This window comes from Populus euphratica, unplaced genomic scaffold (assembly GCF_000495115.2).
Source record: "Populus euphratica unplaced genomic scaffold, PopEup_1.0 scaffold173.1, whole genome shotgun sequence".
Taxonomy (NCBI): domain Eukaryota; kingdom Viridiplantae; phylum Streptophyta; class Magnoliopsida; order Malpighiales; family Salicaceae; genus Populus; species Populus euphratica.
The window spans coordinates 429,149-456,801 of record NW_011499951.1 but is presented as its reverse complement, the minus strand read 5'-3'; the positions used below and the strand labels follow the sequence as shown (position 1 = coordinate 456,801).

Below are 27,653 nucleotides of genomic sequence, written 5' to 3'. Positions count from 1 at the left end.
CAAAATATAGAGATTAAACATGAGGTCTTTCTATTAAAAGGTTTTGAATTATTTGTTTCTTAAGAACACAAGGGACAAGTGGGGAAAACAACAGAGATGATAAATATACGGTTTTTACTGAGATTCTTCCCCATTTACTTGAATTGAAAAGGGCAGGGGGGTTTGTTTATCTCTATAAAAGTGGATAAAAACATTGATTTATTTAAATATGGAATTGGATGTGATAAATTCTAACCTTGATGTGGGATTTTCTATATAAATAATGTATTTTATTTATATTTTTTCTAGGTAGTATTTGATTATAGTCCTAAAACAAAAAATACAGAAACAATAAAAATAAAAGAGACAAGTAGAAAAAAAGACAAATAAAATTTTGTTTGGTAGTAAAATATATATATATATATATATATATATATATATAAAGTGATTGTTTCTATATAATGTTAGGTTATAATGGATAAAATAAAATAAAATATAAAAAAATATTTTACCCTTAACATATATTATATATTATTGTAAAACTTACCTATTTAAAAAATAATTAAATATCATAAATTAATATAAAAAAATCTATAAATATCTCAGTTACTGTATAATTTCATTCATCAGCAGCCTCATAACACAAAATGAGTCTGTTACTCCCAAAGGGAACTAGTTAGTACCATGCCGGAGAAATATTCAGTACTGATGATAAGGTAATTAATTATTGGGGTCAGAAATTTGCCATCTCTAAAGATTCTATGGGAGGCGGAATTGGAATCATTCAAAGTTTCAACATCTTAGGTGGTGATGAATTTATTAACTCCCTAAAATATCAACTGGGTAACGAGGGGGTTTGGCTCCTGGATTGGTCTTCTACATCTTATCCGACGTCCGTCAGCATTTTTACATGGAAAACACGTTTTTTCCCTCTCTTTTTATATTTGGCTATCTTGAATTCGTGACAGATAAAGGTCTGCCATGGCTGATACTTTGGAGGCGGGATAGGAACTTTCAAGCTAAAGAAGCGAGTTGTGATTAATTCAGGTGGTTCGGTATTTATTTTTTTTAAATAAGATTTGGAGAGAAATAAACTGAGTGAACTCGATCAAATTAGTTGGAGTTTAATGCATTTTTCTTATAAAAAAAGGAAGAAGGAGCTGTAAATATCAATAAGGCTTTTACTCCGATCCAACTTTTCTGGCAGTTATAAACCCTGATCTTTGACGTTTGAAGACAGTAGATTATTTTAAGATTTTTAATTTATATATTCAAGTTTATATTTTATCAACAAATATTATAAGTCGAAGTCTTTTATATATTGATTTGTATTTATTTATGTAAATATGTACTAACCACGAGTGTACATGTAATAATTAACAAGATCAGTGCACAAACCACACCACAATTCCCCAGTCTGACGTGGAAGCATGCAATTGGTTGACACCTGATAAGAAATCTGTGTTCGGTAATGGTTACTTGTCCCGATAATATAGTTTCCATTGTCACCTTCCCTCGACACTATCAGTTTTATCTCCATTGCGCAATACCACACCACACCACAGCAACAAGCTTTACCATAACTAGAATGGCAACGATAGCTGGTCTTAACCTCTCAACACCTAGAGTCTTAGCTAAGGCAACAGACAAACCAAGAGCTCAGCCCCTCATCAAGTTAAACCAGCCATGGAGGAGGACATACCACCTGGGGTCCGGGCGCATGCAAATCCGACCCGTGAGGGCTGCCCCTGATAGCATATCAGAGAAGGTTGAAAAGAGCATAAAAGATGCAGAGGCGGCGTGCTCCGATGATGCAGCAAGTGGAGAATGCGCAGCCGCATGGGATGAAGTGGAGGAGTTGAGTGCTGCTGCTAGCCATGCCAAGGACAAGAAGAAGGGGTCTGACCCTTTGGAGGAGTACTGCAAGGACAACCCTGAGACAGATGAGTGCCGCACTTATGAAGATTGAAATGGTTTTTACTTTATGTGCCTTTTTCAATGATCAAACTTTAGATATTTTTATTAATTTTGGTTTATGTAACGCTGGAGATGCTGTATGGTGTCTATTATATATGATGTTCTATTAATTAGCACATACTCTTATACCCTACCTTCGTCAAAGATAAATTTGGTGATTAATTATTAGTTGCGTGTTATATTTCTACTTAATTTATAGCTATTTTTTCAAACTTTTCTAAAAGAAGTTCAGATATCTCTGGCTTAGAGCTGAAGCGTGCCTGTAGGAAACGGCCTGTAGGAAAAATTCGGTAAAGATTACCGTGCAGAATCCAGGCTAACCACGATATAAAAAGGTCAAAGCTAAATGGCCTGTAGGAAAAAAAGGATAGAGAAGCGGGGAATGGCGCCATCCGTCTCCATTATCCTATATTAATAAAATTGAACTGGCTTCTGTTAATAAGAAGACAGCTAAACGATTAAGATTTGAGATCCAGGACAGTTCAGGTTCCAAACCCGCTACAGTAGCATTTACTATTTAGTGTTATCTACGGGGTTGGATGTCGGGTGAGCAAGGAAAGAAAAAGGGAAAATGCTAATACAAGGGTCTCACCAGTTGTGTTTTTGTTTGAGGTTAGATAATTTCACTTCTTAGTCATTGTTTATGTGAAAATGCGTTTTTCAAATTACTAAATAAGGAGATGTCATCTCAATAAATGCACAATTTAATCTAAAAACATATTTATTGTCGGGGAAAAATCCACGAAAATTCTTAGAAGAGATAAGAACCGTAAGAAAATTGACTTGAATTGGTAATAAGAACCCTCTAGATGCCTTGCAGCGGGGATTACGCCAACTCACGCAATTATCCGACCTTGCTTCCTGGCTTGGTCAAAATGAGGGAATTTCTGATTGAACTTTAATGATTTGCTTCATGATTTGCATTACAATTCAGCTGTTTCCAGGAATCTTCCAGGAACAACACCCAGCATGCTAAATAGCAGTCAAAAGTTGTGAGCTACATCGCTCCACGGGGGGAGGAATCGTGAGGTGGGAAAAACAGCACTCACCAATCGTCCCCTCATGAAATATCCCGAGGAAGTCCAACACGCACACTGCTACCAAATTATATCCATAAACCATATCAGCTTCCAAATATAGACACGCTTAAAAACATAAACCCCAAGTCCCCAAATGAGCTCATCCAAGTTGAAGATCATTCAACTTCTACAACTTCCAATCTAGGTCTATCCAAAATCACTCGGAAACTATGCAAAGTGATTCAACTTGGATGACTTCCAATCTAAGTCTATCCAAAATCACCCGGAAACTAGGTGCAAAGTGCTATATACCACCATCCAAAAGTAAGAACAACAAATTAGGAAAAATTAAAAGCATTGAATTGGCTCAGGAGAGAGTTAGAACCTTCAAGTGAGTCTTCCGCAGCTTAAGGTTCAACCCACGCAACAAGCGACCATCTCATCGTTCTAGTTGATCTTCCTATTAAGTTGTATCCAATTTTACAAACAATTATCCTCACAAGCCACCGGAAGCAGACAGCGTAGCAATTTACCGTCACTACTGTGTAAACACTTACTACCACCCACTTAGTGTTAACCATTCCAACTATAAGGAAACCAGCAACAAAAACATGCTGATCACAAATCATCACCCAGACAATTGAGATCCAGCTCCTCACATTTGGGGGGCAATCAAGTGCAGGGGGGTACAATCTGTGAGCATAAAAATGATGGAGACCATAATCTTTCACTTTGATTTAAACATCAAATCCACTCACGATTTAATGCAAATAAACCAAACACATGCATACCATGGAAAATATAATGCAATCACATCGAGATTACTGCAGAGAAACATAACAGTAAGGGAAATGACACAAATTGGAAAGTGATTACATTATAAACGGTGATTGAAATTCAAACAGGACCCATAACATCACAACTTCGACCAAACCACACTGCTATCAAACACACACCATACCAGCATCCACCTAAGACATTAAACCATGCTGTTATAAAGACCCACGCAAGCAAAAGATGAACCCCGGACGATAGACAAACAACATCTTCCAGCAAAGCACTGAACAGGCTCACAAACACTAATATTGAAACATATCAGCAGATGCCATTATGGGCATTTTTGAACAGGGGAGCTGCCATGGCTTCAACAAAGGATCGGGTATTTCGGGTATCTCCATAGAGAGACCACTAACATCCTCCACAATCTGCAACACAGAGTTCAACGACCGCAGCCTCTCAGTCAATTCCACAGCCTGAGCCCTCAGGACATTGTTGGCCGACTCCATCTCCATGCGGCGTTGTTGGCCAACATTGATACCCTGCATCAACTGATTGTTCTCGTTCTGCAATTTGCTCACTTCATTGACCAAATCCTCCATTTGTTTCTGCTTCCTCATCCTGGAACGCCTCGCAGATTCCCTGTTGGATATCATCCTCTTCCTTTTCCTCTCATCGACATTCGCATATCGCGGATCACTATCCGATCCTGAGCTCGCCGCTTGCCGAGCAGACATTTTTTTACAATTTCTAGATTCTTCGCTAACAAAATCAAATAAATTCAATACCTACCTATCCAATTCGGTTATAATTAGACTGTAAAATGTACTAGGGGTCGAGATCTAGAAAATAAATTGGATTAATTCATGAGAACACATAAAACCAGTAGAGAAACACAACCGAGAAAGAGTGAAGAATCCGAATTCGACGCATAAGCATAGCGTAACTCAAAGAAATTCTAAAAACATTGGTGCTTCTTCCAAAACCCTAATTTTCGATCCCCAAATCGAACAGCACGGATTTTTAGAAAACACGAGAGTAAGAAATCACCCAAAAATTAGATCCGAGACTCTAGATCTAAAAACAAAAATAGAGACACTGAAAGAAGAATACTTAGCTGACGAAACGCAGAGAGGGGGTGAGAGAGAGATTTTTCGGGGAACAGAAACCCTGAAATAGGAAGACCCAGATTTATCCTAAAGAAAAGAAGGTTAATGATGTCGTTTGGTGCGGCTTTTATAGAAAAAGAGGGGCTGGATTTAGCTGTTAGAAGATATCTTTTAATTCAAAATGGTGGGGTTTTTTTTTTTTTTTTTTCCAAGAGAGTTATGAGTGGCGTCGGTGTAATTGCTGGCGTGCAGAATGACGCCAGCTGTGCTTTTAAGCCTCTCGAAGTCTCCCATGTATATATTATTTTTTTCATAGGGGAATATACTATAATTATTCCTTCGTTTACCAAGTCAAAGTGTAAAAACGAAGCTTCGTGGGATTTGTTGGTCTTCTTCATTCATGAATCCTGAACAGCTGTGGAAAGGACCAAAAACTCCAAAGTCATAATCGCTGTGTTATTATCCGTTTAAGTAATTAATTAAATACTGAAGGTTTGTTAGATATTATTTTCCGTCAAAACTTTGAATGTCACACGTTGGTGATTTTTTTCTTTTTTTGAGAAAATTATCCAAAGTATTTTGTAGTTCGGTGAAAATTATATTTGTTGTTTGGTTTAAAAGAGTCAAAGTGATAGTTTAATTGATGTGTGTGTGTGTGTGTGTGTGTGTGTGTGTGTGTGTGTGAGAGAGAGAGAGAGAGAGAGAGGTATTGTGATAATTTCATTATATTTAAAAATAATTTCTTACAAATTGCAATTTTTTAAAACTCAATAAATATGTGCAATTTCAATCAAATTATAAAATGCTATCTAAAAAAAAAAACAGAAACAGTTTATAAACCCTAGATCATTGCAATATTTTTCTCATTTGGATCCATGAATTCACATATTTTTATCATGATACTTAGCATTATTCTTATGATGCAAATGAGTTGTTGTATGATGATATTAAAGTAGGATTTACTTGGTTGATCATATTGCTCAATAATTCATCATTATTATTTAATTTTCATCTTGTCATAATGTTCTAATACAAATTTATTAATGTGTACTTTACCCATGTCTGAATCAATTAATAATAATTCTTTTAATTTCAAAAAATTGTTTTTCTTTATTAAATAAAAATGTTTAATTTTTAATTAATTTTATATAAATTTTAATAATCATAATTAAATTTATCACATAAGGTAGCTTTAATAATACTTAAGTAAATATTAGGTACATAAATTGAAGAATCTTTCAAAACATAAATATATATAACGCTTAAAAATGATAATTATATAAAAACATTCATTTAATATTATATTATTATAAAAAAATTTATTTTAAAATGTTATTTTAAATTGTATGTGTTGTGAATTTAAAGTAACAGTAGATAAGTAAATTTTATAAATTATTTTTTAATAAATATTGTTTTTTTTTTTAATCTTATCAATGATGGGTGTCCCTATATTGCTGAAGATTTGAATAAACCTTACGTCGAAAGTCGCCAAGTTATGAAGACTTTGCACTTCATTGACTTTCTCAAGGACTGACAAATCACAGGTGGCATCAACCTTTTATTATAGTAAATGTGAATACTCTTTACACAAAAAAATATTTTTTGACCATTTATTAATATTTAATTATGTCTTCTAATCAACCAACTATATTTATTTTAATTTTAAAATATTATTTTTAATTAAAAATGATTATATTTTAAAGGGAACATTTTTCAAGGAGAAACCTCTAAATTTGAAGCAAGGTGGCCAACTAAGATGCGATGGAATGATATTAATATTTTATTTTGAAAACAAATTTTATTAATCAAATAGAAGTGATAATGTTAAATATTACCTAAACTAAAAATAATTCTCAGCTCATTCACTATTCATGTAAATAGTAAAAAAATGATTTTTTAATTTTATTCTTCAATTTCCTTTTTTTATTAAATCCTTTTTAGCTTTTTTTTTTAATTTTTTAATTCAATAATTTGTTAATTTTAAAATGTCTTTATTTGATTTCTATGATGTTATTATTATCTCAAATAAATATCTTGATATTTGATTGATACTTAATTTTTCAAGCATATATTTTAATTGAATTATTTTTAGTTTGTTTTTTAATTTTATCTTTTAATACTTTATTGATTTTAAATTCATTTTTATAATTTATTTCAGTTTTCTTTATACAAGGTTATCATAATCTCAAATAAATATATTGATATTTGGTTAGTGCTATATTTTACGAGCAATTACTTTTATTATTATATCATTAAGTAAAAAATAATTAAAAAATAAAATTGTTGAATCTAATGGAGTCCATGATCTAGACTGCAGGTTTGGTAAATTGAGCCGTGAAATTAAGATAAATCTAACGTATTATTATCTTAATATTATCTTTACCTTGAAAGTTTTTTAAAGCCAAAATCATATATTTTTTTCTTATTATTAAGTTTACTTTTAAACTCGTCAAATTAATTAGTTCACAAGAGGAAAACTTTTACACGGGTCAATAACAGTACCATATGGTTTCTATCCTCTAAACATTTCTTTTCCTATTCAATTAAATGTTGATCATACTCATAATATAACGGGGGCAACAAAATAATTTAACTGTAAATTACAAAACATGGTGTTTTTGAATGGTACATATAACTTTAGTATCTATTGTTTTCATAATTTACTTTATGTAATATTATTTTTATCACATTTCAATCTTTAACAATTAAGAGGAGTAGAGAAAGACATCAAAGACGAAGAAGAGAGAGAAAACTTTCAACATGTATGAAAAACTAGATCAGAATATGAAAATTATATCTTGATTTTATTTTATTTTGAGTTTTTAGATAAATTATAATGTGTTTTCAGAGTTGAGAGAATGGGGTTATATAGATTTCTATAATGTGATTTTTGTGTTTTTAGATGAAAATAAGTTGAAATTTAAATTTTGGGATAGAAAAAACACATAAACAAATTTTCAATTTTCAATTTTGTAATTATTATTTTTTATTATATCATCCAATTTCTTTTTCCTTTCAAATAAATTCTTTTTAGCTTTTTTTTTATATATATAATTCTACAATTCAATATAATTGTTAATTCAAAATTGTTCTTTATAATTTGTTTTGGTTTGATTTTTATGATGTTATTGTTGTCTCAAATACATGTCTTAATATTTGGTTGATTCTTAATTTTTGAGTCACTATTTCAATTGAATCCATTTAAGCTTTTTATTTTTTTATGTATCTTTATCCTTCAATGTTTCATTCATTTTAAATTCATCTTTATAATTTATTTTAGTTTGTCTTATATAATGTTATCATAATTTCAAATAAACATCCTAATATTTGGTTGGTGCTCAATTTTGCAAGTAATTATTTTTGTTATCTTGTTATTAAATAAAAAATAGTTAAAAAAATAAAATTGTTGAACTAAATGGAATTCATAATCGAAATTATGCTTTTAGTGGATTAAGCTGTGAAACTAGGGTCGAACTAATATATCACTGTCTTAATATTTTAAAAAAAAAGATGTCATTTTAAAATTTCCTTAAAGACAAAATCATGTTTTTTGCCAAATTGACTAAGCCATGTGGAGGTAACTTTTGCATGGATTAATTTTAAAATCAGGCTAGACAAGGAATCTACTAGAGAGGTTTCAAGGTTGACCAATATGGTTGATCCCTTCTTTTTTTTTTTAAATTCCATCTTCCAATTTTTTTCTTTTGATTGAATCCTTTTTGTTTTTTTTTTTATCAATTTCATCTTTTAATATTTGATTGATTTGAAATTTATTTTCATAATTTGTTTTGGTTTGCTTTGTATGATATTATAGTAGTCTCAAATAAATATCTTGATATTTGATTAGTATTTAATTTTCAAGTATATATTTTTATTAGCATATCATTAAGTAAAAAATTACTTTTAAAATAAAATTCAAAATTATTAAACTCGGTAGAATCCATAATTCAAGTCATGGGTTTGGACTTTAAAAAGTTAAGCTACGAGGCTGGGGTTTATTCAAGAGTTCCAGATAGGCCAATTACAAGATCAAGGCCAAAGAAACTTAAAGATTCATTTTGTCATAACCCAATTTTGAACCCCTTTAAATTTATTTTTTCATTAAAAATTCAAAATAAGACAAGGAGATAAGCTTTCAAGTTATAAAATATTAAAACACCAAAAGCATATCTAGTTTGAGATCTTTCGACATGATGGGATGAAGAAAGGAAGATAATTGAGGTTGAAATCCAAACTTGATCAAAATTAGAAGAATTAATTAAGTCTAAAGATTTAATTGAACTTCTAACAAGTTTAATTGATTTATTTAGGACTTAATTAAAGTAAAAATTAAGTTTAAAAGTCAATTGAAAAAAAATTAGAAGAATTAATTAAGTTTAATGACTTAATTAAATTTGAAATGAGTTTTGGATTCAATCAAGGATTCAATTGATGAGAAATCAAGTTTGGAGGCTTAACTTGAATCAATTTGCAAAAATTAAAAGATTAAGGTCACAATTGAAATTTTGAAAAGTTAAATTAGTGTAATCATGAGCTTAATTGCAAAAAAATCAAAGTTTGGAGGTCAATTGAGTGGTAAATTGAAGAATCCTAAAATCAAGGATCAAAGTGAAAGAGGCGTTTGTATTTATGGACCAAAATTGATTAAAATTAGGGGTAAATTTGAAGAAATTAAAAGTTTAAAAATTAATTAAGGATGAAATTGGAGATATACAAGATTAAGAGTTATATTAAAAAAGAAGCTGAAAATTAAGGGTCCAAATTGACATAACCAAGGACTTGATCGAAAATAAATCTTGAGAACTCAGTCCAAAGTGTTCAAATTTGATGCAATTGGAAGATTAGGATCTCTTTGCAAAATAAACAAAACAATGCCAATTTAGCACCATTGTTCATTTTCTTTTTAATTTTTGTCGTGGGGAGCTGGCTGGGGTCTTTTCTTGTAGAGCATTTAATGCTCTCCTATGCCTTAGGCAAAACAAAATGGATGCTCATTTGATAATCTTAAAATCTAACTACCTCACAGTATTATTCTCGTTGAGTAGTTCCTCTTATAGCTGTTGTAATACCGGTCTAAAATCACTAACTCAACCAGCCTTCGACAACTTGTTTTGAGAGTATCAGGTTGTTGGCTTCACATCAATGGCTGAAATTATTTTGGTAGGATTAAAGGAGGTTAGGAGCTGAGTCATGAAGGATTATGTACATCTGTATCACCTCCTAAACTAGATGGAGATGGGATTGAGCTTAATCCTAGATTTAATGGTGTGTTTGACTCACCCCTATATTTTACGAAATAAGGTCTTGTTTAGCTTCTTAAAAGATGTTTTTCAAATATGTTTTTAAGATCTTTTTTATGTTTTTGATTTAGGTTAAGGGTATGTTTGACACATATACCTTATATTTTTCTCTTAGTTTTAATTTGTTAATATTTATATGTCTAGTCAAACAAACCCTTAAAAATATCAAAAAAATCTAAAAAGATTTAAAGATAATTTTAAAATTATTTATAAGTATCTTATATGTTTTTCTAGTAATTTTACCATGTTATAGTCCATTAAGAATTGTGGTTGTTTTAACTTCTATCTAGTCAAAACTAGAATTAACTGTGAAATAACAAATTGCCAAAGAATAGAATAAAATAAAATAAAATTTTAGTGATGGAAATGAAGAGATGGTTTTATATTAGATCCATGCTAATTAACTTAAGTTTAATTTGTTTAATTTGTGAACCTTGTTACGACACAACCACAATAAACCAACTTCGTATGACGCGTTTCATTCATTTTCCTATATTTTTTTTTTCCCTGGATGGGCTTAGGTGGGATGAGATTTGGGATCAAATTGTGGAGCCATCCAAGAATCAACGACAAAAATAAAACAAAATTGAAAATTATCAAAGAATTAAGGATAAAAAAAACTAGCTGATTAGAAACCAAATTGGAAAAAACATATGACGCTTGCCAGTAAACTAGTTTTTACTTAAAAAAAATATTTTTTTTCTTCTCGACAATGTACATCATCTTAATTTTTATAAATACTTATTTTAATTACCACAAACTTAAATAAAAATAGATTTGGAAAATTACTGCATGCGTGGATTGAAATTGTGGACTGGATGTCTAGAGCTTTGGGCTTGGAGTCCATGGTTGTGGGCCTTAGCGGAATAGTGCTGCCTCTCGCTAGACGGTGCCGATACGGTCTTGAACCTCCTAGTCGTTGGTGGTATAATGAGCAAGGACGCGAATCTAATTACTTAACAGGAACTGTTTAACTGCTTTATTAAACCAAAAGCCATCGCCAGAATCTTGGATCTACAATCCAAGAATTTCTAAAAACAAAATGGGGGAGGACGATATGCCGATGGATGACAAGGCAAAGAGAATGAGAGATCTGTTATCAAGCTTCTATTCTCCAGATCCTTCAGTTACCAATACTAATAATCCTTTCAAATTTGCTACCTTAGATGTCATCAACACCACCTCCTTCGATGCAGATCAGTACATGAATCTGCTGGTACGCCTACTTTTTATTTATTTGTTTATTTTGAAGCTCAAGTTAATCTTTTTGATATTTCTTTTTCTGATTAATTGATTTATTTAGAAATTGAATTCAGGTTCAAAGATCAAACTTGGAAGGGCTTTTGCAGAAGCATGTTGAGATGGCAGCTGAGATAAAGAATTTAGACACTGATTTGCAAATGTTAGTTTATGAAAACTACAACAAGTTTATTAGTGCCACTGACACAATCAAAAGGTATATAATTTGACCTGCCTTGCTAGCAATTCCTTTCAATCCTTACCGGCGGCACTGATGTAATTTTGAATTTATTTATTTCTTCTTCTTACAGGATGAAAACTAATATTGTTGGCATGGAAGCGAACATGGAGCAGCTTCTCGATAAGGCATGCGCCAAATTTCTCATATTCGTTCTTGTTGAAATATGTCCTTTCAATTGCTTATTATGTGAATGTCTGTGCTTAAGATTCTACCACTTCATTGCAGATAATGACTGTGCAATCAAGAAGTGATGGCGTGAACACTTCTCTTTTCGAGAAGAGAGAACATATAGAGAAATTGCATCGCACACGCAACCTTCTTCGAAAAGTTCAGGTACTCAGAAACCATCGTTTCTTGCATGGTCATATATATGCTGATGAAAACATGATTGTTATAGCTTTTGAGAAATTTTTGAACTGACATTGAATCGGATTTTAGGAGGATTAGAGAATGTTCCTTGCCAAATATGCTGAATTGGAACTCTGTTACGTCAATGCTGCTTAGTCAATTTTGTTTTTGACCTGCTATTTGACTTTTAATCGATGTGCAACTATTTATTTTGTTGAATTGTGAGCTGGTTGCATTTCAGTCTCTTGCTAGTTGACAGTAATTATCATGTATATGCAGCATTTTTACTTTCAAAAGAGTTTCTCAATAATGCAGGTTGCAACGATTTTTTATTTTTGAAAGTAACATTGGTTCTCGGTGTTCAAGCTTTTTTTTTTTTCTTTTCCTTTTCCTGTTAATATATTTTAAGTTTTTAATGGATTGAATAGAATCTTCTTATTCTACATAATGAAAGCATATGTTCCTGGCAATATGTGAGTCATATGAATTTCTTCCTCTCTGGAATAGAGCAGTTCATATATGATCTACCTGCTAGACTTGGGAAGTGTATTAAATCAGAGGCATATGCTGATGCAGTCAGGTTCTACATTGGAGCAATGCCAATTTTTAAGGTCAGTCCTTTTAAACTTGACCTTTGATGGCTGGTTCCAACATTTATTTTTTCTTGGTTTTTCTGGGCATTTTCCTTTTGTTTTTATTACATATTCTTCAAATTTATGCTTATGTTATTTTTTATGCACCAGGCCTATGGGGACTCATCATTCCAGGATTGTAAGCGAGCATCCGAAGAAGCTATGGACACGATTATAAAAAATCTGCAGGTATATTCTGCTTTCTCAATTAAGCATATGGATGGATAGAGGAGCCATGGATGCTTACTTCCACTCTTATTGTTTCAACATTTTCTTTGGCCTTATAAGATTGCAATTAGAAATTTGAATTCGTGATGATCTGACCATGCTTTTCGTAAAGCAATTGGTGCCATTTACTTGCATGAATCTGTCCTTTTTCTTGAGGTGGGAGGGGAGGATAACTGTTTAGGCTTATTTGAATGAAAGTTCTCGCAACTGTTCTTTTTCATGGTCTCTGGGCCACAGGGGTATCCCATCACCCATTGTTACTTTTGTTTGATTACTGAATTCCTTCTGGTGAAAAATATTTGGATTCAATTGATGAAAAGCATGAAAAGCATTAGGATTCAAATAAATTGAGATTTCTGGACATGAGGGTATGCTGTGCAGACCCCTGACAAAAGTTTTTTGCAATGTGTCATAAATCTCTGAAACTTCTTATATCTTTGGGCATATTCCTTAGGCTTCCCAATATAAGGTTAGAGACTTTCTGAAAGAATGAAATCCTAATTTTGTGGCTTGACTTCTATTGATATGTGCTATTAAAGTTATGTTTTCTCTGATGTAGAATTTGTGTTGTTTCATCTGCTTTTCAGGGAAAGCTATTCTCGGATTCTGAATCCATACAAGCAAGGGCTGAGGCTGCTGTGCTTCTTAAACAGTTGGATTTTCCGGTTTGTATCCATTCAATATATCACTTCAAATTGTTTGTTTGTTAGCCAGTATGTTAATGGGGCTGCAGTTCTTTTTTATATTTTTTCGTATTTTTTTAAACTATGAATTGCAAACTATATTTAGTGCTTGCAGATGGATGCTGGATTATAATTATTTGAACTTACATGCCTATTGTGTATCTCTAATCATGTAATTGTTGGGGAGGGCAATGTGCATATGATAACAAATGACCCTGCGTCTTAGCAGGTGGACAGCTTAAAAGCAAAACTATTTGAAAAGTTAGAACAATCTCTTGATGGCCTTCAGCTCACGCATGAAGAGATAGCCAATGTTACAGTTGAATCTAGTAACCTTTCTGAGCAAGGAAATAATACTGAGTCAATTCCTGGTTCTGCACATGGTGTAAGTGCAACATGCACCATCTTTGTATCTGTTGGCAGTTGGTTCTCATACTAACACAAACTTTATCCTGAATAATTTGATCTTAGGCTTTAGTTAGTGAGTTTGCTGAAGCTGTTCGAGCTTATCAAGTAATATTTCCTGACTCAGAAAAGCAACTGATTAAACTTTCTCAAGACTTGATTACTAAGTAAGGGAATTGAATTGGTTACAACAACTTTTATTTTTAATTTTTTTCAATATTTGGACAGCATGAATTTGAAATTCACCAGATTCCTCATTTAATATGATTTGGTTTCTTTAGGCACTTCGAGATCACTTCGGATTATATAAAGAAGTGGATTCCCATTGCTAATTTTCTGGGTGTTCTTCGTAAGTACTATGAATCTCTCATCAATGCTTCTCTTGACAATCATGTTTTGGACTACAAAATGCTTCTCTAAATTGTCCACCTTTTTCCTTTAAATTTTCCTTCCTTGATTTCTCATTCATCTACCATGTAAGTACAATTTGCATGTTAGCATGTGTTTGGGACAGCTTTATGCACGAGTTTCAGGGTATTTTTGTTCTTTATGTCCTTTGTTTAGGTTGCTTTAGAAATATGTGTAATTGAATTTGTTTTGCTTAAACAATATCGATGGTTGAACTATTTTGTTCTTTGGCACCTCCTCATGCAAGCTTAGCCTTCCTTGTATGACACAACTAAAGGATAATATGATGGTCTCTTTGCTGACCGGTCGAGATTTTCATTTCATTTTAAAAATTCTGGAATGGTTTCTTCATCAGGTTCCCTATGATATGCATCTTTTGCTAGAAAACACACTTCAAGTGCATGGACTTGCTTGATTTTTCAAACTACTATTTCAATTGTTATTTTTTCAATAAAGTTTCTGAACTCCCAATATGTGATTAGTCAGTTTTTAAAATTGGATGTTTGTTAAAAATTAAATAATTTGGTCCTTAAGTGATAACATGACACTTCCAAAGCCAGGGATAACTAGTAAAACACTCACCACACAACACTTGATTGAACCAAATTGAGAATTAAAAATTTTAACTCAAAGAAAAAATTGACAGTTGAAACACTCCATTGAGAAATTATAATTAATTAAGATGCTTGATTGATCACCAATTGAGTGTTGAAGTACAGATGGAAAAATAAAAGCTGGAACACTTGATTTAAGAAATTAAGGAAGTTCAAATGCTTGGATTGCATTTTTCACCAGCATCATTTGTTGTAATTATGACATGAACGAAACCAAATTCAGCATTGTGCTTTTGGTGCCACATTTGGTGTTTTGAAGGAGAAAACCATAGCATCAAAAACTTCCTTAATTGCCAGGTGGATGCCATGTGGATATGTTTTTTAGCTGTGTCTATTCCCAGTGTGCTGCAATTGTTTTGCACTTCCTCAGCTTTCCCTTTACTCATTATTCTACTTGGTTTTCTGTATGGTCTTTGAGGTTCTTTAGCCATTATTATAATTTGTTTTTGTTGTTTTTATTTTGGTCTATAAAATGGTCTCTCCACCATCCTAAAGATAACGGATAATTGTATTGATTTGTGGCTTAAATTGATGAATTGGTTTAGGTTAGATTGGTAATTGCATGGTGTAGTGTCCTAAAAAAGAATGGAATGCGTTGGCATATTCTATTTAAGAAAAGAGACTTTCTTGTTGGAGTTGGACTTGAAGTATGTTTCCAAATGAAATAAAGATTTTATTTGCTAGTATAAATAGAATGTATTGTGGCTATTTTATGCGTGCGTCCAATATTGATGGTGTGTAGTGGCAACCACAAATCTTGATAGTAGAGTTCTCTGTGGTGTGAGCTGTGGTGGGTTTTGTGAAATGGTTACCTTCTCATGTAGTTTTACACAATAGTAGTTTGCGAGGCCTAGTAGTTGTGTAGTGAAGCTTCCTTAACATGGTTTTGGGTAGTGAAGTATTTGTGTAGTGTTTGATTAGTGGGTGTAAACTCTAATTTTGGTGGTGAAGTTTTGTGGAGTAGGCTTCCTTGAATCACATCATATTTTATTTCCCTTTTATTTTGTGTTATTGCTTGGGTTTTGCACAGCATGTAGTTAGACGTTTTATGAAATCTTGTGTGAAACAATTGAAGATGGCGAGGAAGCACATTGGTGTAACAAAGCATGAGATCAAATTGTTTGATGGGAAATTTTTTTTGTTCTTTGGCAAAGCAAAGTGAATGATGTTTTATCTTTCAAGGACTTGATATTGCTTTTGAAGAGACTAAACCCGAACAATTGAAGCATGCTGATTGGAACTTAATTCAGAAGAGAGTAGTGAGTTAGATTCAGATTCAATTAACTTTGGCTCAAGAGGTTAATTACAATATGCTAGGTGAGTTGACACCAAGAGACATATGAGAAAAGTGGGAGAGTTTATGCTTTGAAGTTGTTGACTAATCGTTTGCTTTTAAAATTAAGTTGGATTTGTACTGCTTGAGGATGGATGAAGGAATAAGTGTGCAAAACCATTTTTTTAGAATTTTATAGGTTGATGACATGGGTAATTAATGTAGGAGAAAAGATTGAGGATCAAGAGCAAGCCTTTAGCTTTGCACAAGTCATACAAGCTGGTAGTGCAAATGATACTACTTGGAAGGACAAATTGGGTTTGAATGGCTTGACTTCAATTGTACTAGAAAATGATAGGTTTTTGGGAGTAGAATATAATGTCAATGGTGATAAGACATTGATTATAGAAGGTTCCTTTGAAAACAAAATTATGCTCATCATAATAGGGATACGACACGAGAAGGTAGATATGATAAAAATAAATCTAGATCAATTTCTAGACCTAAAGTGGATTGCATTAATAAAAAATGCTTTTATTATCACAAAATATGACCTACTTTGTACCATTGTGAGAAGATGAAAGTCGGCTTAGAAGAGTTGAAACAAAGTTGCAAGAAGTTTGGTGATGCTATGATTCCAATGGTAGATAAGAGCAATGATGGTGATGTTCTCATGGTTTGTAAAGGTAAGAAAGTTTTGAAAAATTAAGGGATTTTTAGATTTTGCATGCTCCTTCCATATTTGTGCAAAGAAAGAATTGTTTGATACTTACAAAGAATTTGATGGAGATTATGTAGTGCTAGTGGATGATAATGAAATTAAAGTTGATGGGATTTCATAGTGTTAAAATTAAGATGCATGATGGTACAATGGAGACTGCTGGTGATGTTAAGCACTTTTCAAAACTTGAAAGGAATTTAGTATTATTTGGGAGACTTGATTCACATGGTTATAGGTGCTCAGCTGAAGGTGGAGTTGTGAAAGTTAGTTGGTGTGCTTTGATAGTGATGAAAGGAAAACTTATGCATAATAATTTATAAAAGTTGATAGGAAGTGCAATTCAAGGTGGAGCATGCAATGAAGTGCTTAATGAAGTATACAAAATATAATATTTTTTTAGAAGAGAGTTAGTTTTGCTCGGATAGTGTTAAAGAAGATTTTTCATATGAAGAAATTTGCAAGGTATAAGCAAGTGGAGGCGGAGAAAAGGAGTGGCTGTTTCAAACTTGGGGTGAAAAGCTCACTTTGGTCCCCAAACTTTTTAAATTATATACTTTGGTCCCTACACACATTGAAAATTCAATTTTGGTTCAAAACTTTATTTTTTAATTTTTGATCCTTGGTTTGAGAGGAGAGAAAAAATGGCTGGATTCTAGTGGTAGAGAGAGAGTTTGGTTGACATCGATTTTTCCGTGAAAAATGATGAATTTGATGTCAATGAGCTCCATTCGATGAGGGAAGTTTATGTTAAGTGTTTGTTGCCCTTAACCTTGCTTAAGATGGTAGATTTGAACTGGGAGTCTTTTTTTGATGTTGGGTTGATCTTTTTAGGTTGTTTGGGCCATGAATAGTTTTTTCAAGGGGTAAAGGTGTTTTTTAGGCTTTTTGATTAAAAAATGGTTGAAAATAGAATTTTCGGGTGTGAAAACCCCTATCCTAACTTTCCGGTGATCTTTGGTCTTTGTAATCTAGGCATTGCCTGCGATTTCTTTGTCAAAAAATTCAGGGGAAAAGGACAGGAAAAAAATTTAAACAAGCCCAGGCACATAGGCTGCTCCAAGCCTACATGTTTGGATCTTTTTTTTTTCTTTTTGTTTTTTTAATTGGTTTTTTTTCTTATTTTTTTTCAATTTTATACTTTAATATTTTATTGATTTTTAATTGAGTAACGTAATTTATCTCGGTTTGATATTTTTTGTTTTCTCATGATCTCAAACAAACTTCTCGATATTTAGTTGGTTATTAATTTTGCGAGCATCTATTTTAAATAAAAAAATTATTAAGCCCAATTGAGTCTATGACACGGGTTACGGATTTGGTTAGTTAATTTAGTTAGTTAGAAATTGAGCTTCATAATTTGTTTCAGTTGCACAAATAATTATAGATGTATTTAATTAAATGCTGCATGAACTTTTCAATTTACGATTAAGATTTTTTTATGTCAAAAAACATGTAGGGAGTGCTATCATATTCATTTTTTTGTATTGAAATTTTTTTTGATCCAACTTGCGGTGAGGTGCAAGTCAAGTAGCTAGTTGGTAATTGCATGGTGTGGTTTTCTAGACAAGAAGGGAATGTGTGGACATATTTTGTTTAGAAAAATGGACATTTTTTTTTTTTAAAATGGTATTTTTTTTTTTTTTTTATTGGAGTTGAACTTGAAGCATGTCTCACAAGGACTTCATTGCTAGTATGAAAAGAATGTGTGCTCATGGATAGTTTGTGTGCGCTTCCAATATTGATGGTCGTAATAGTAGAATTATTTGGTGTGCACTGTGGTGGGTTTTGTGAAAGCGTTTCCTTCACATATTGTTTTACACAATAGAACTTTGCGAGGCCTGGTAGTTGTGTAGTGAAGACTCAAGGTTTTGGGTAGGGATGTATTTGTGTAGTGTTGAATTAGTGGGTGAAATCTCCAATTTTGATAGTGAAGTTTTGTGGAGAAGGTTTTGCCGAACCATGTTATATTTTTGTTTGTGTCCCTTTTATTTTGTGGGTTTTGCATAATAAACTAAAGTTCTTTACACATCCTATACCTGCAAAAGCAAGTTATCTTCTTCCTTTCATCTTTTAAAACATAGCCTATCTTTACGCTCCGAGACTGGAAAATTCCCCTCATTTTGTAAATTTTAGGTAATTATCATACGCGTCATCATAAAACTATTATAGTTGGTGAAAAAATGCTTCATTTTTTTAATGTTTCTATCACCCATCTAATCAATTCAACATTCCAGTTCCCAACTGTCCTTATCTTAATTCCCTCAACTTTTGATTAATTAAATATCATGTGCTTAATCTTTCTTATTTGGAAGCTTTGCATCTGATTTCTTGAAATGCTTTACCAAATACAGGAATTATATGGAAAGATGTGCTCCTGATAGATAAAGTGTTGCATGAGGCTCTTCTCCCCGACTATTCTTCGAAGGTTGTCTTTTATTTCAGCTGCTCTTAGATTTAATAATGATCCCTACCTTCATTTTCCTCCTCTCGCTGAACTGAAATTACAAAAAGAAAATATGTTTGTTTGAAAGTGGAATTTCATAACTAATCAAATCCTACATCATCTCAGGCTTCCCGGATCGCTGTCAGACAATATATAAAAAGCACATTTTCTCACCTTCTGCATGATATCTCAGGTATTGTTACATCTTCAACAAAGTTTTACTTCTGTGGTGCAATTGTCCATTTTTTGAGATGGATTGAGGGTTATGAAATCTTGGAGTGGTGTAATCTTACAAGTTTGCAACTTTGTATCATCCAATGGCTTGACAGTGAACATAAAATTGTTGACCAAAAAGCTCAGGAAAATTCATAATTTTTATTGATTTTTAGATAGCCTTGTCAATCCTAATTAAATTCCATCTGAATTGGCAGATGCCCTAACCAATGTCCATATCAAACCAAAGGGGGAAGTGGATGAGCATCCTCTAGTGGTTTTCCTGGAGGCAGGCAAAAGCTCAGTGCTTCAAGGGAGTGTGAATGTCTTACTGGTAATAAATAAAATTCCATCAAGACAATACAACCAGGAATGTTTGGAGTCTTACTTTTCCCCTGTACTGAAGCATCTAAAATCCTGCTGACATTTCTAATAGGTTTCTTGAAAATTTAACTAGATTCCGTTCTCTGTGACTCTCTTTGTTTGCTGTTTGGTATGTTTTTAACAGAATGGAGGTGATACTGCAGTCTTGCATTGCATTCTATTTTTTTTTCTCTAATGATTATTTTTTTCTCTAATGATTTGTGTGTGTTTCCTCTATCCTTGTACTTAGACATCTCTGTCACTGACAACCACATTATCTGTCAAGTACTTGAACACATCCTCACCTAGCATTTTTGGATCTCATTACTCGCTCTTTCCAGGACTTCCGCCAACTTCTCAAGGAAAACTTAGGAGGGCTTCAACTGAGTGACTTGATTGTTGATTGGGTTCAAGAAGGATTTCAAGAGTTCTTCAGGGCACTTCATGATCAGTTCCTTTTACTTTCAGGGAAAAATAAACCTGCCATTCAAGATGAAAATTCCACAAACAGTATGCAGGTTGAGAAAGCAGTTCCCGGTCTTGTCCTGGTGCTGGCTCAACTGTCTATTTTTATTGAACAAACTGCCATCTCTAGAATTACTGAGGCAAGGAGCCACCCAACAGTTGTATTTCATTTTCATTTAAGAGGTAAAATATCATCATTTGGCATTTTAGATTCTCTGTGGCTTACCTTAAAGTTACATGTCTTAATTACCAGGAAATAGCTGCTTATTTCTCTGGTGGTGGTGGTGGGGCTCATGAAAACGGGCCAGCATTTGTTCCTGGTGAAATTTGTCGAACCTTCCATTCAGCTAGTGAAATTCTTCTACAGCATGTACGAATTAAAGTCTCTCTTCAGAACTTTTAATTCTTCAATGAATGTACAAAGTGCCTATTTTATGTGATTGTTCAAAAATCTCATGGTGGTGGTGAATTTTTGGATGTTCATGGCACTATCACTACTTCATTGCTTTAAAATTCCTATAAATTTATTTACTTATTAGCTATAATCCACAACACTACCCACTCCCAAAACACCTGTCTGTTGGAGGATAACTGAAAACTTTCCCTTCACTCACAACTGGTCCCATCACAGCATCAGGCAATGGATTTTTCCGGTTTTGAATTTTGCCTGATTATGCGTTGGAAAAGTGGGATTCAAGTGAGACCGTGATCTCCCAAAAATAAAAAGCCTATCCCTCTTGAAAATGGAAAATTCGTTATCTTCCTCCTCTTCACCTTTCCAAAACAACCCCCCACAAAAAAAATATGCAATTCACCCCTGGGCGTAGCTGTCATAAACACTCATTGACAAATTTGCTATTATACATCATTTGCTATGACAGATTGAGTCATCAAATACAATGCAAAATTAATTAATTTGAGTAATATTTTTCATTAACCCAACATCGGTTTTACTATCTGTTCCAAATAACATATTGTCATTTTGTTACTTTTTTCAGTATATAAATATGAGAACTCAAAAAATAACGGTTCTCCTGAGGAAGAGGTTTACAGCTCCAAATTGGTTCAAGGTCAGTATGATGCATGAAAGTAGAACTATATTTTAGTGTGGATTAGTTTGATATGTGCCTAATATTTCTTAATTTTTCACAGCACAAGGAACCAAGAGAAGTTCATATGTTTGTTGATCTATTCCTTCAAGAGGTTTGTTGCTTCATTGATTTTTCTGGGTTATTATTATCTTGGGCAATATTTGGGGGTAGTTTTAGGATATGCCAAATTTATTTAATTTGACATTCCTACAAATTACAGTCGTGACAACTTGTAGATTCGTGTCAACACTCACCTATTTATTGAGAAAAAGGGAAGAAGACAACTTACTTTTATTTTGTCCTTGCTAGTTGGAAGCAATTGGAACAGAGGCAAAGCAGATCTTACCTCATGGAGTACTTCGCAAGCATCGTCGCTCTGAAAGCAATGGAAGCTCTGCTTCCTCCCGCAGCAATTCATTACGGGATGACAAAATGAGTCGGTCAAACACCCATCGGGCTAGGAGTCAACTTCTTGAAAAACACCTAGCGAAATTGTTCAAGCAAAAAGTTGAGATTTTTACAAAAACTGAATATAATCAGGTATAAGACCATCCTTGTCATTTTTTTACTTTATTGGGCAGGAATTACCGGTACAGACTATGAAGTAACATGGACGATTCTGCTTGCAATATGCAGGAATCTGTTGTAACTACTGTTGTAAAACTTTGTCTTAAAAGTTTGCAAGAATTTGTTCGACTCCAGACTTTCAACCGGAGTGGATTTCAGCAAATTCAATTGGATGTTCAGTTTCTAAGGGCTTCTCTAAAGGAAATTGTTGAAGATGAAGCTGCTATTGACTTTTTACTTGATGAGGTAAATCAAGGAATAACTTGACTTGATTTTGAAGTTCAGTCCTGGAAATTGTCTGCTGGAGTTCTTATTTGTTGGTTGTTTTCCTCTGCCTTATATATGAAAATGTTTTATCCTGGAAAGAGAGGACGGGGGTTGGATTCCTTCCCTTTACTCGTTATTCTCTGAGTTTTCGGAGCTTATGATATTTGTGGTTAGCTTTGAAACTTCTTACTAATAAATTATATGCATTGATTTTCTGATGGAACAGGTGATTGTTGGTGCTTCGGAACGCTGCCTTGATCCAATTCCACTGGAGCCTCCTATCTTGGATAAATTAATTCAAGCAAAGTTGGCAAAAGAGAAGGAATAGACTCCAATTTCTCTGTAATCTGAGGAAGGTCAAGCTGGTGGTTAGAATGTTTGAGTCATCAGGAACTGCCAAGTGTATTTCTGAAGGAATAATGAAGTCACAACAGAAGCTTCTCCGGCATCCTCCAGCGTATTGTGGTGGTAAGATGGCATGAAAAGGATGGTAGATCTTTCTTGATTCCTGATAATGACCATGCAAACTTCCATGTTTTTACTCTTGAAGGTGCACCTTTGATGGTCATGATCTGATTACTGAGTGTTGCTTTTTTGGCTGCGTCGTTGCCGTCCACAATTCGGAAGGATGTGATATGATGATGAGCATAGGGAATCATGTAACCTTTACACACTGTATAAAACACCGTGCTATTATTTCCATATTTTTTTGGCAGGGCATAAATAGTTTTCATGCTTCAATTCAAGAAGTCAATATTTTTGTCAAATCATGATACATCAAAATAATTAATCGGCTCATTTATGAGCTCAAAGAAGTGGACTATCAATGGCTTGATTATTTTTCATCATGTGGCCGTCAATTCATCATCCTCGTGAAAGGTTGTGTTCGGGTTTCAGGTTTTTTTTTACACTCAATAGTTATTCCAGTATTTTCACAAACTTTTTTTTTTTCATATTTGGGTTGTATATAATTTTTATAGGTGTAATTAATTTTAAGATTTTTTCTTATGCTCACATTTAATTATCATTTTTTAAAAGGGTCAATTGGAATAAAAGGTCATATCTCTTGGAGGAGAATAAAATAAAAAAATTTAACCAAGGGTTTTATTTTTTATATTTTTGGCAACGCATGTTAAACTTGTTCTAATTGATTCTATAATGTTCTTTTTTTTTTTTGTGCAATTTCATTCATTGTGTTTTTAGTATTTTTTTTTGCCTTGATTCACTATAAAAAAAATTGTCAATTACAAACAAAAATATTAATGGAAAAAATATTGTCGATAAATTATAATGATATTTACTAATAAAAAATGATGTTGCTCTTTCTTTCGGTATTTATTGGAAGAATTTTTTTTTTTATGAATATCAAGAAAATTACAATTGAAAATTAAGAAATGAAAAAAAATGAAAATACAACGTGTTAATATTACTAACATAATATTTTGTAGAAAAGATGGTTAGGTTAAATTGTAGTTCTAGTAATGTGCATGAAGTGGTAAAAGATAATAGTAGTCTTATAAGAGTATGATTATAGATACGATGAGAATGAATCAAGGTTATGCAGGTGAATGTTCAATCGTAAATGAAGAATCAAATGCATATGTGACTATGTTTTTTGATCTTTTAAAAAACTTTAATGAATCATTATGGATGGGTACACAAATCATTGTAATTCATCGATCATTGCACAAGTATTTACCATTAAATCAAATCACGAGTTGAATGTGGCCAATTACAACAGAATCGTTGAATGAACAAGAAATATTTTACTTGAAAGGAATAGGCTGAAAGAGCATCAACACTACAACACAACTAGCATGTGTAAACCCATGTAAATAAAATGAGGAGCTATGGGTGATATGTAAGCCAAATGAAACCATACTTTTAAAATAACATATAATACATTTAACGACAACCCAATATGTATTTATAGGAGTATGCATAAACTAATATACCTTATTAATAACAAAATAAATGTATGGTCTTGTAAAAGTAACATATTAAAAAGCACCAACAATTTGACAAAACCATGTAGAATCAGAAAATAAGCAATCAAACATCACAATAATCTTTGAGGTAAAAATAAGAATATCAACAGGTTTACAAAAAGACATACCTTTTCTATAGAGTATGTCAAGAATATACTTATTTTGTCGTTGCATAATACCTATATTAGTAGGATGAACCTTATTTTCCAAAAAATAATGAACAACTCCTAAACCCCGAAGCTTAAACTTTGAGCTTAACAATTGTATCAATCAGTGAAGCAGACTGAATTGCTTCTAGTAAGCAAAATATCATCAATATAAACAATAAGATAAAATATATAATCACTTTTAGAGAAGATGAATAATGAATGATATGTCAACTTTAGAAGCATGAAATCTAATAGAGAAAAGAAAATCGCTCAAGTGAGTGTACCATAACTGAGGAGCTTGTTTTAAACCATATAAAGACTTATGTAACCAATATATATGAGAAGAAAGAGTAGAATCAACGAAACTTAAAGGTTGTTGCATGTAAATATCCTTGTCAAATGTCCTATTGAAAAGGCATTATGTATATCAATCTGATTAATCTTCTAACATGTGAAATCGCAATTGTAAAAACCAACCAAACAATGGTTTGCTTAATGACAAGATTAAGAGTTTCAAAATAATCAATACTTTCTTGTTGAGTATAACCTCTAGCAACCAACCAAGCTTATAGCGGTCAATATTGCCATGTACAAGATGTTTTATCTTGGACACCCAACGACTACTAATGACATTCATTGAAGGATGAAAAGGAACTAAAGACCAAGTGTTGTTGGAATGCAGTGCTAAATTTCATCCTTCATAGCATTGTGCCAAGCCTCATACATATCAACATTAGAAAATGTAATTAGTTCATGGGTAGGAGGAGAGAGTACTAGAGAAATACAATTGGCAGACGAAGTGAAAGAAGCCTTCATATTTGTTGTCTTTGGTAGCCATATACAAAGAACCATATGATGTTGATGAACCACAGAACATGAGGTAGGTAAGTTTGAAACTGTATGCTACTACAAAAGATAAGAGGAGAGGTCAACAACCAAACTCAACCCAATAAGAGATTCAAACTATAGCAAACCCGGGTGAACCAACAATAGAATTAGAAGAACCAATAACGTTAAAATGGAAAATTGTAACTCTAAAGAAGGAGAACCTATATCTGGAGAATGATTAGTAGATAAACAAGCATACAATGACATAAAAACAAGACCGCTAGGCTATCTTAAGGTGGCAAGAATGGTAGACAATATTGGTGGCAGAGAGGTTATAGGCTTAGGTGAGTAAAAAAATAGAGAATTAAGCAAATTAAGCAAGTGGGTAGTAGAGGTGTTGTAATGGCTTTGTTATCTATCTAAATTTGTCAAAAGAAAACAATTATCCATAAAAACATACATTATGAGAGGTATAAATATGTTGAGATGTGATGTCAAAAAAATAACAACCAAGATGAAAGGATCCATAACTTAAAAACACACATGAAGAGGAACAAAAATCTAGCTTATAAGAATATTATGAACACAAAAATGAAAAGAAAAGACACCCAAATGTACATAGAAAATCATAATTAGAAGTATGATGAAAAAGACACTCAAACGGTGACTTATTGTGAAGGAAAAGAGAAGGCATACAAATTATAAGATACACCAAAGATTCAAACATATAATTCCAAAACTGTAATAATGCTTTACACGGTCTAAGAAGATTAAGACCAATTTTGACAATATGCCAATGAAGATGGTCAATAATTTCATTTTGTTTATAAATATAAGGACAAATTAAACAATGATGCATATCGATAATTTGAAATAAAATACTTAACTTGCAGTATTCACCATTGCAATCAATTTAAATAGATTCAATTTTCACAAAAATTAACACTCAACAAAAGCTTGAAAACGATGTAAAACAGAAAATACATCAGATTTCACAACAAAAAAATAATACCATATATATTTTGTATACGACTCAACAAACATAACAAAATAATGAAAATCATGAGAAGAAACAATAAGAGCAGGGTCCCAAGCATCACAAAAAATTAAATCAAGTGAAGTAGAAGTTTTGTGACCTGTAGGTCTTAACGATAAACAAAACGACTTTTATAACAAGCATGCTTAACATTGAGAGGTTGAACGTCGAGAGTTGCAAGTAAGTTTATTATTTGATACTAAGAAAATGAGTATACAGGAAGTAGGATGATCCAATTGATGATACTAGATATCAACAGAAGCAAATATGCAAAGAGATTAGTAAGTTTGAGGAATTGACATGGTAAAAAACTCAGATAAAACTTAGAGACCGTTTTTATTCTGACCGGAAGCACGGTCTGAGTGTTAAGATCCTTAACATAAAATACAAAGGCGTAAAATTTAAAATAGACATTATTATCACGACAAAATTTTTCAACAAAAAGCAACGACTTTCAAATATGAGGTATATGAAGAATATTAAATAAGGTAAATATACGTTTTGCTGTATATAATGTAGTATGTCCAAAATTAAATATGGAAATGCAGAATATTAGATATGAGATTCCTGAAGAATATGAGATAAGGAAAATCATTGTGTTTGTCATTGAGACCTACTAGGAAAGTAATTAAAGAGATAACGTGCTTAGGACATGTTTGAATTAACTGTTTATCTAAATATTTTCTATTTTTTTAAGAGCTTGAATTTAATTAATTTTTATTTTTTCAGATGATTATTTTACAAATACAGACACAACTTTTCTATTAATCTTAAATAATTACATATTACTAGATTTATATTTTAGTAATGATTTTGAACTATACAATATAATATTCTCAGGATATAATCTTAGCAACAGTGGACCATCCATCAAATGCTTGCGAATGGGCATTTGCAGAGGTGCTAAACAACCCTGAGATACTCAAAATGGTTGTTGAAGAACTGGATAGAGTGGTTGGGAAGCAACCACTGGTTCAAGAATCAGATTTTGCGCAACTCAATTACGTCGAGGCCCGCGCTAGAGGAGCCTTTCGGCTCCACCCTGTTTCTCCATTGAACATTCCTCGCGTGTCCATGGCTGATACAGTAGTCTCCAACCATTTCACCCCGAAAGGTAGCTATGTTATTCTTAGCAGATCAGGGACCTTAAAGTTTGGGACGGGCCGCTGAGATTCAAACCAGAGTGTCATCACACCAGAACAGGACATGTTGTGTTGGCTGAGAATGGATTGAGATTCGTTTCATTTTAGCACAGGAAAGCGTGGGTGCATGGCTGCATGTGACACTTGG

The 27,653-nt window shown here is 32.8% G+C and overlaps 4 protein-coding genes across 7 annotated transcripts; 3 read left to right on the top strand and 1 right to left on the bottom strand.

Annotated features, from left to right (window-relative positions):
* The first annotated feature begins 1,503 nt into the window (after positions 1-1,503).
* On the top strand, positions 1,504-2,124 carry LOC105137980 (calvin cycle protein CP12-1, chloroplastic). The gene has a single exon (XM_011043945.1). The coding sequence runs from the start codon at positions 1,568-1,570 to the stop codon at positions 1,946-1,948; it is 381 nt and encodes a 126-aa protein (XP_011042247.1). The 5' UTR covers positions 1,504-1,567; the 3' UTR covers positions 1,949-2,124.
* Positions 2,125-3,792: 1,668 nt separating this feature from the next.
* Positions 3,793-5,121, bottom strand: LOC105137979 (ocs element-binding factor 1). The gene has a single exon (XM_011043944.1). The coding sequence runs from the start codon at positions 4,487-4,489 to the stop codon at positions 4,055-4,057; it is 435 nt and encodes a 144-aa protein (XP_011042246.1). The 5' UTR covers positions 4,490-5,121; the 3' UTR covers positions 3,793-4,054.
* A 5,957-nt stretch (positions 5,122-11,078) lies between these two features.
* On the top strand, positions 11,079-23,205 carry LOC105137977 (vacuolar protein sorting-associated protein 51 homolog). 4 transcript variants are annotated; one of them, XM_011043941.1, is made up of 20 exons: positions 11,079-11,377; positions 11,478-11,617; positions 11,712-11,766; positions 11,867-11,974; positions 12,502-12,600; positions 12,733-12,810; positions 13,437-13,514; positions 13,759-13,917; positions 14,004-14,104; positions 14,219-14,286; positions 19,305-19,378; positions 19,523-19,589; positions 19,828-19,943; positions 20,314-20,577; positions 20,691-20,807; positions 21,436-21,507; positions 21,590-21,640; positions 21,838-22,068; positions 22,165-22,341; positions 22,589-23,205. In XM_011043941.1, the coding sequence occupies exons 1-20, from the start codon at positions 11,204-11,206 to the stop codon at positions 22,688-22,690; spliced, it is 2,331 nt and encodes a 776-aa protein (XP_011042243.1). In that variant the 5' UTR covers positions 11,079-11,203; the 3' UTR covers positions 22,691-23,205. The 4 variants fall into 4 exon arrangements, 3 of the variants coding, with proteins under 3 accessions (XP_011042243.1, XP_011042244.1, XP_011042245.1); XM_011043942.1 differs by having other exon boundaries at positions 11,080-11,377; positions 13,762-13,917; XM_011043943.1 differs by having other exon boundaries at positions 11,287-11,377; positions 11,465-11,617.
* LOC105138010 (tyrosine N-monooxygenase-like) lies at positions 22,737-27,533 on the top strand. Its single transcript, XM_011043987.1, has 3 exons — positions 22,737-22,819; positions 22,913-23,021; positions 27,204-27,533. The coding sequence occupies exons 1-3, from the start codon at positions 22,737-22,739 to the stop codon at positions 27,531-27,533; spliced, it is 522 nt and encodes a 173-aa protein (XP_011042289.1).
* The last annotated feature ends 120 nt before the right edge of the window (positions 27,534-27,653 follow it).

What these genes read in the sequence shown, in the direction of transcription:
- LOC105137979 (XM_011043944.1), bottom strand. Translation starts at nt 4,489, where the DNA reads ATGTCTGCTCGGCAAGCGGCGAGCTCAGGATCGGATAGTGATCCGCGA.
- LOC105138010 (XM_011043987.1), top strand. Translation starts at nt 22,737, where the DNA reads ATGTTTGAGTCATCAGGAACTGCCAAGTGTATTTCTGAAGGAATAATG. An exon ending in CTTCTCCGGCATCCTCCAGC is followed by an intron (nt 22,820 to 22,912) that starts GTATTGTGGTGG and finishes TTACTCTTGAAG; the next exon opens with GTGCACCTTTGATGGTCATG. An exon ending in TGATGAGCATAGGGAATCAT is followed by an intron (nt 23,022 to 27,203) that starts GTAACCTTTACA and finishes TAATATTCTCAG; the next exon opens with GATATAATCTTAGCAACAGT.
- LOC105137980 (XM_011043945.1), top strand. Translation starts at nt 1,568, where the DNA reads ATGGCAACGATAGCTGGTCTTAACCTCTCAACACCTAGAGTCTTAGCT.
- LOC105137977 (XM_011043941.1), top strand. Translation starts at nt 11,204, where the DNA reads ATGGGGGAGGACGATATGCCGATGGATGACAAGGCAAAGAGAATGAGA. An exon ending in ACCTTCTTCGAAAAGTTCAG is followed by an intron (nt 11,975 to 12,501) that starts GTACTCAGAAAC and finishes GGAATAGAGCAG; the next exon opens with TTCATATATGATCTACCTGC. An exon ending in GAGCAATGCCAATTTTTAAG is followed by an intron (nt 12,601 to 12,732) that starts GTCAGTCCTTTT and finishes TTTATGCACCAG; the next exon opens with GCCTATGGGGACTCATCATT.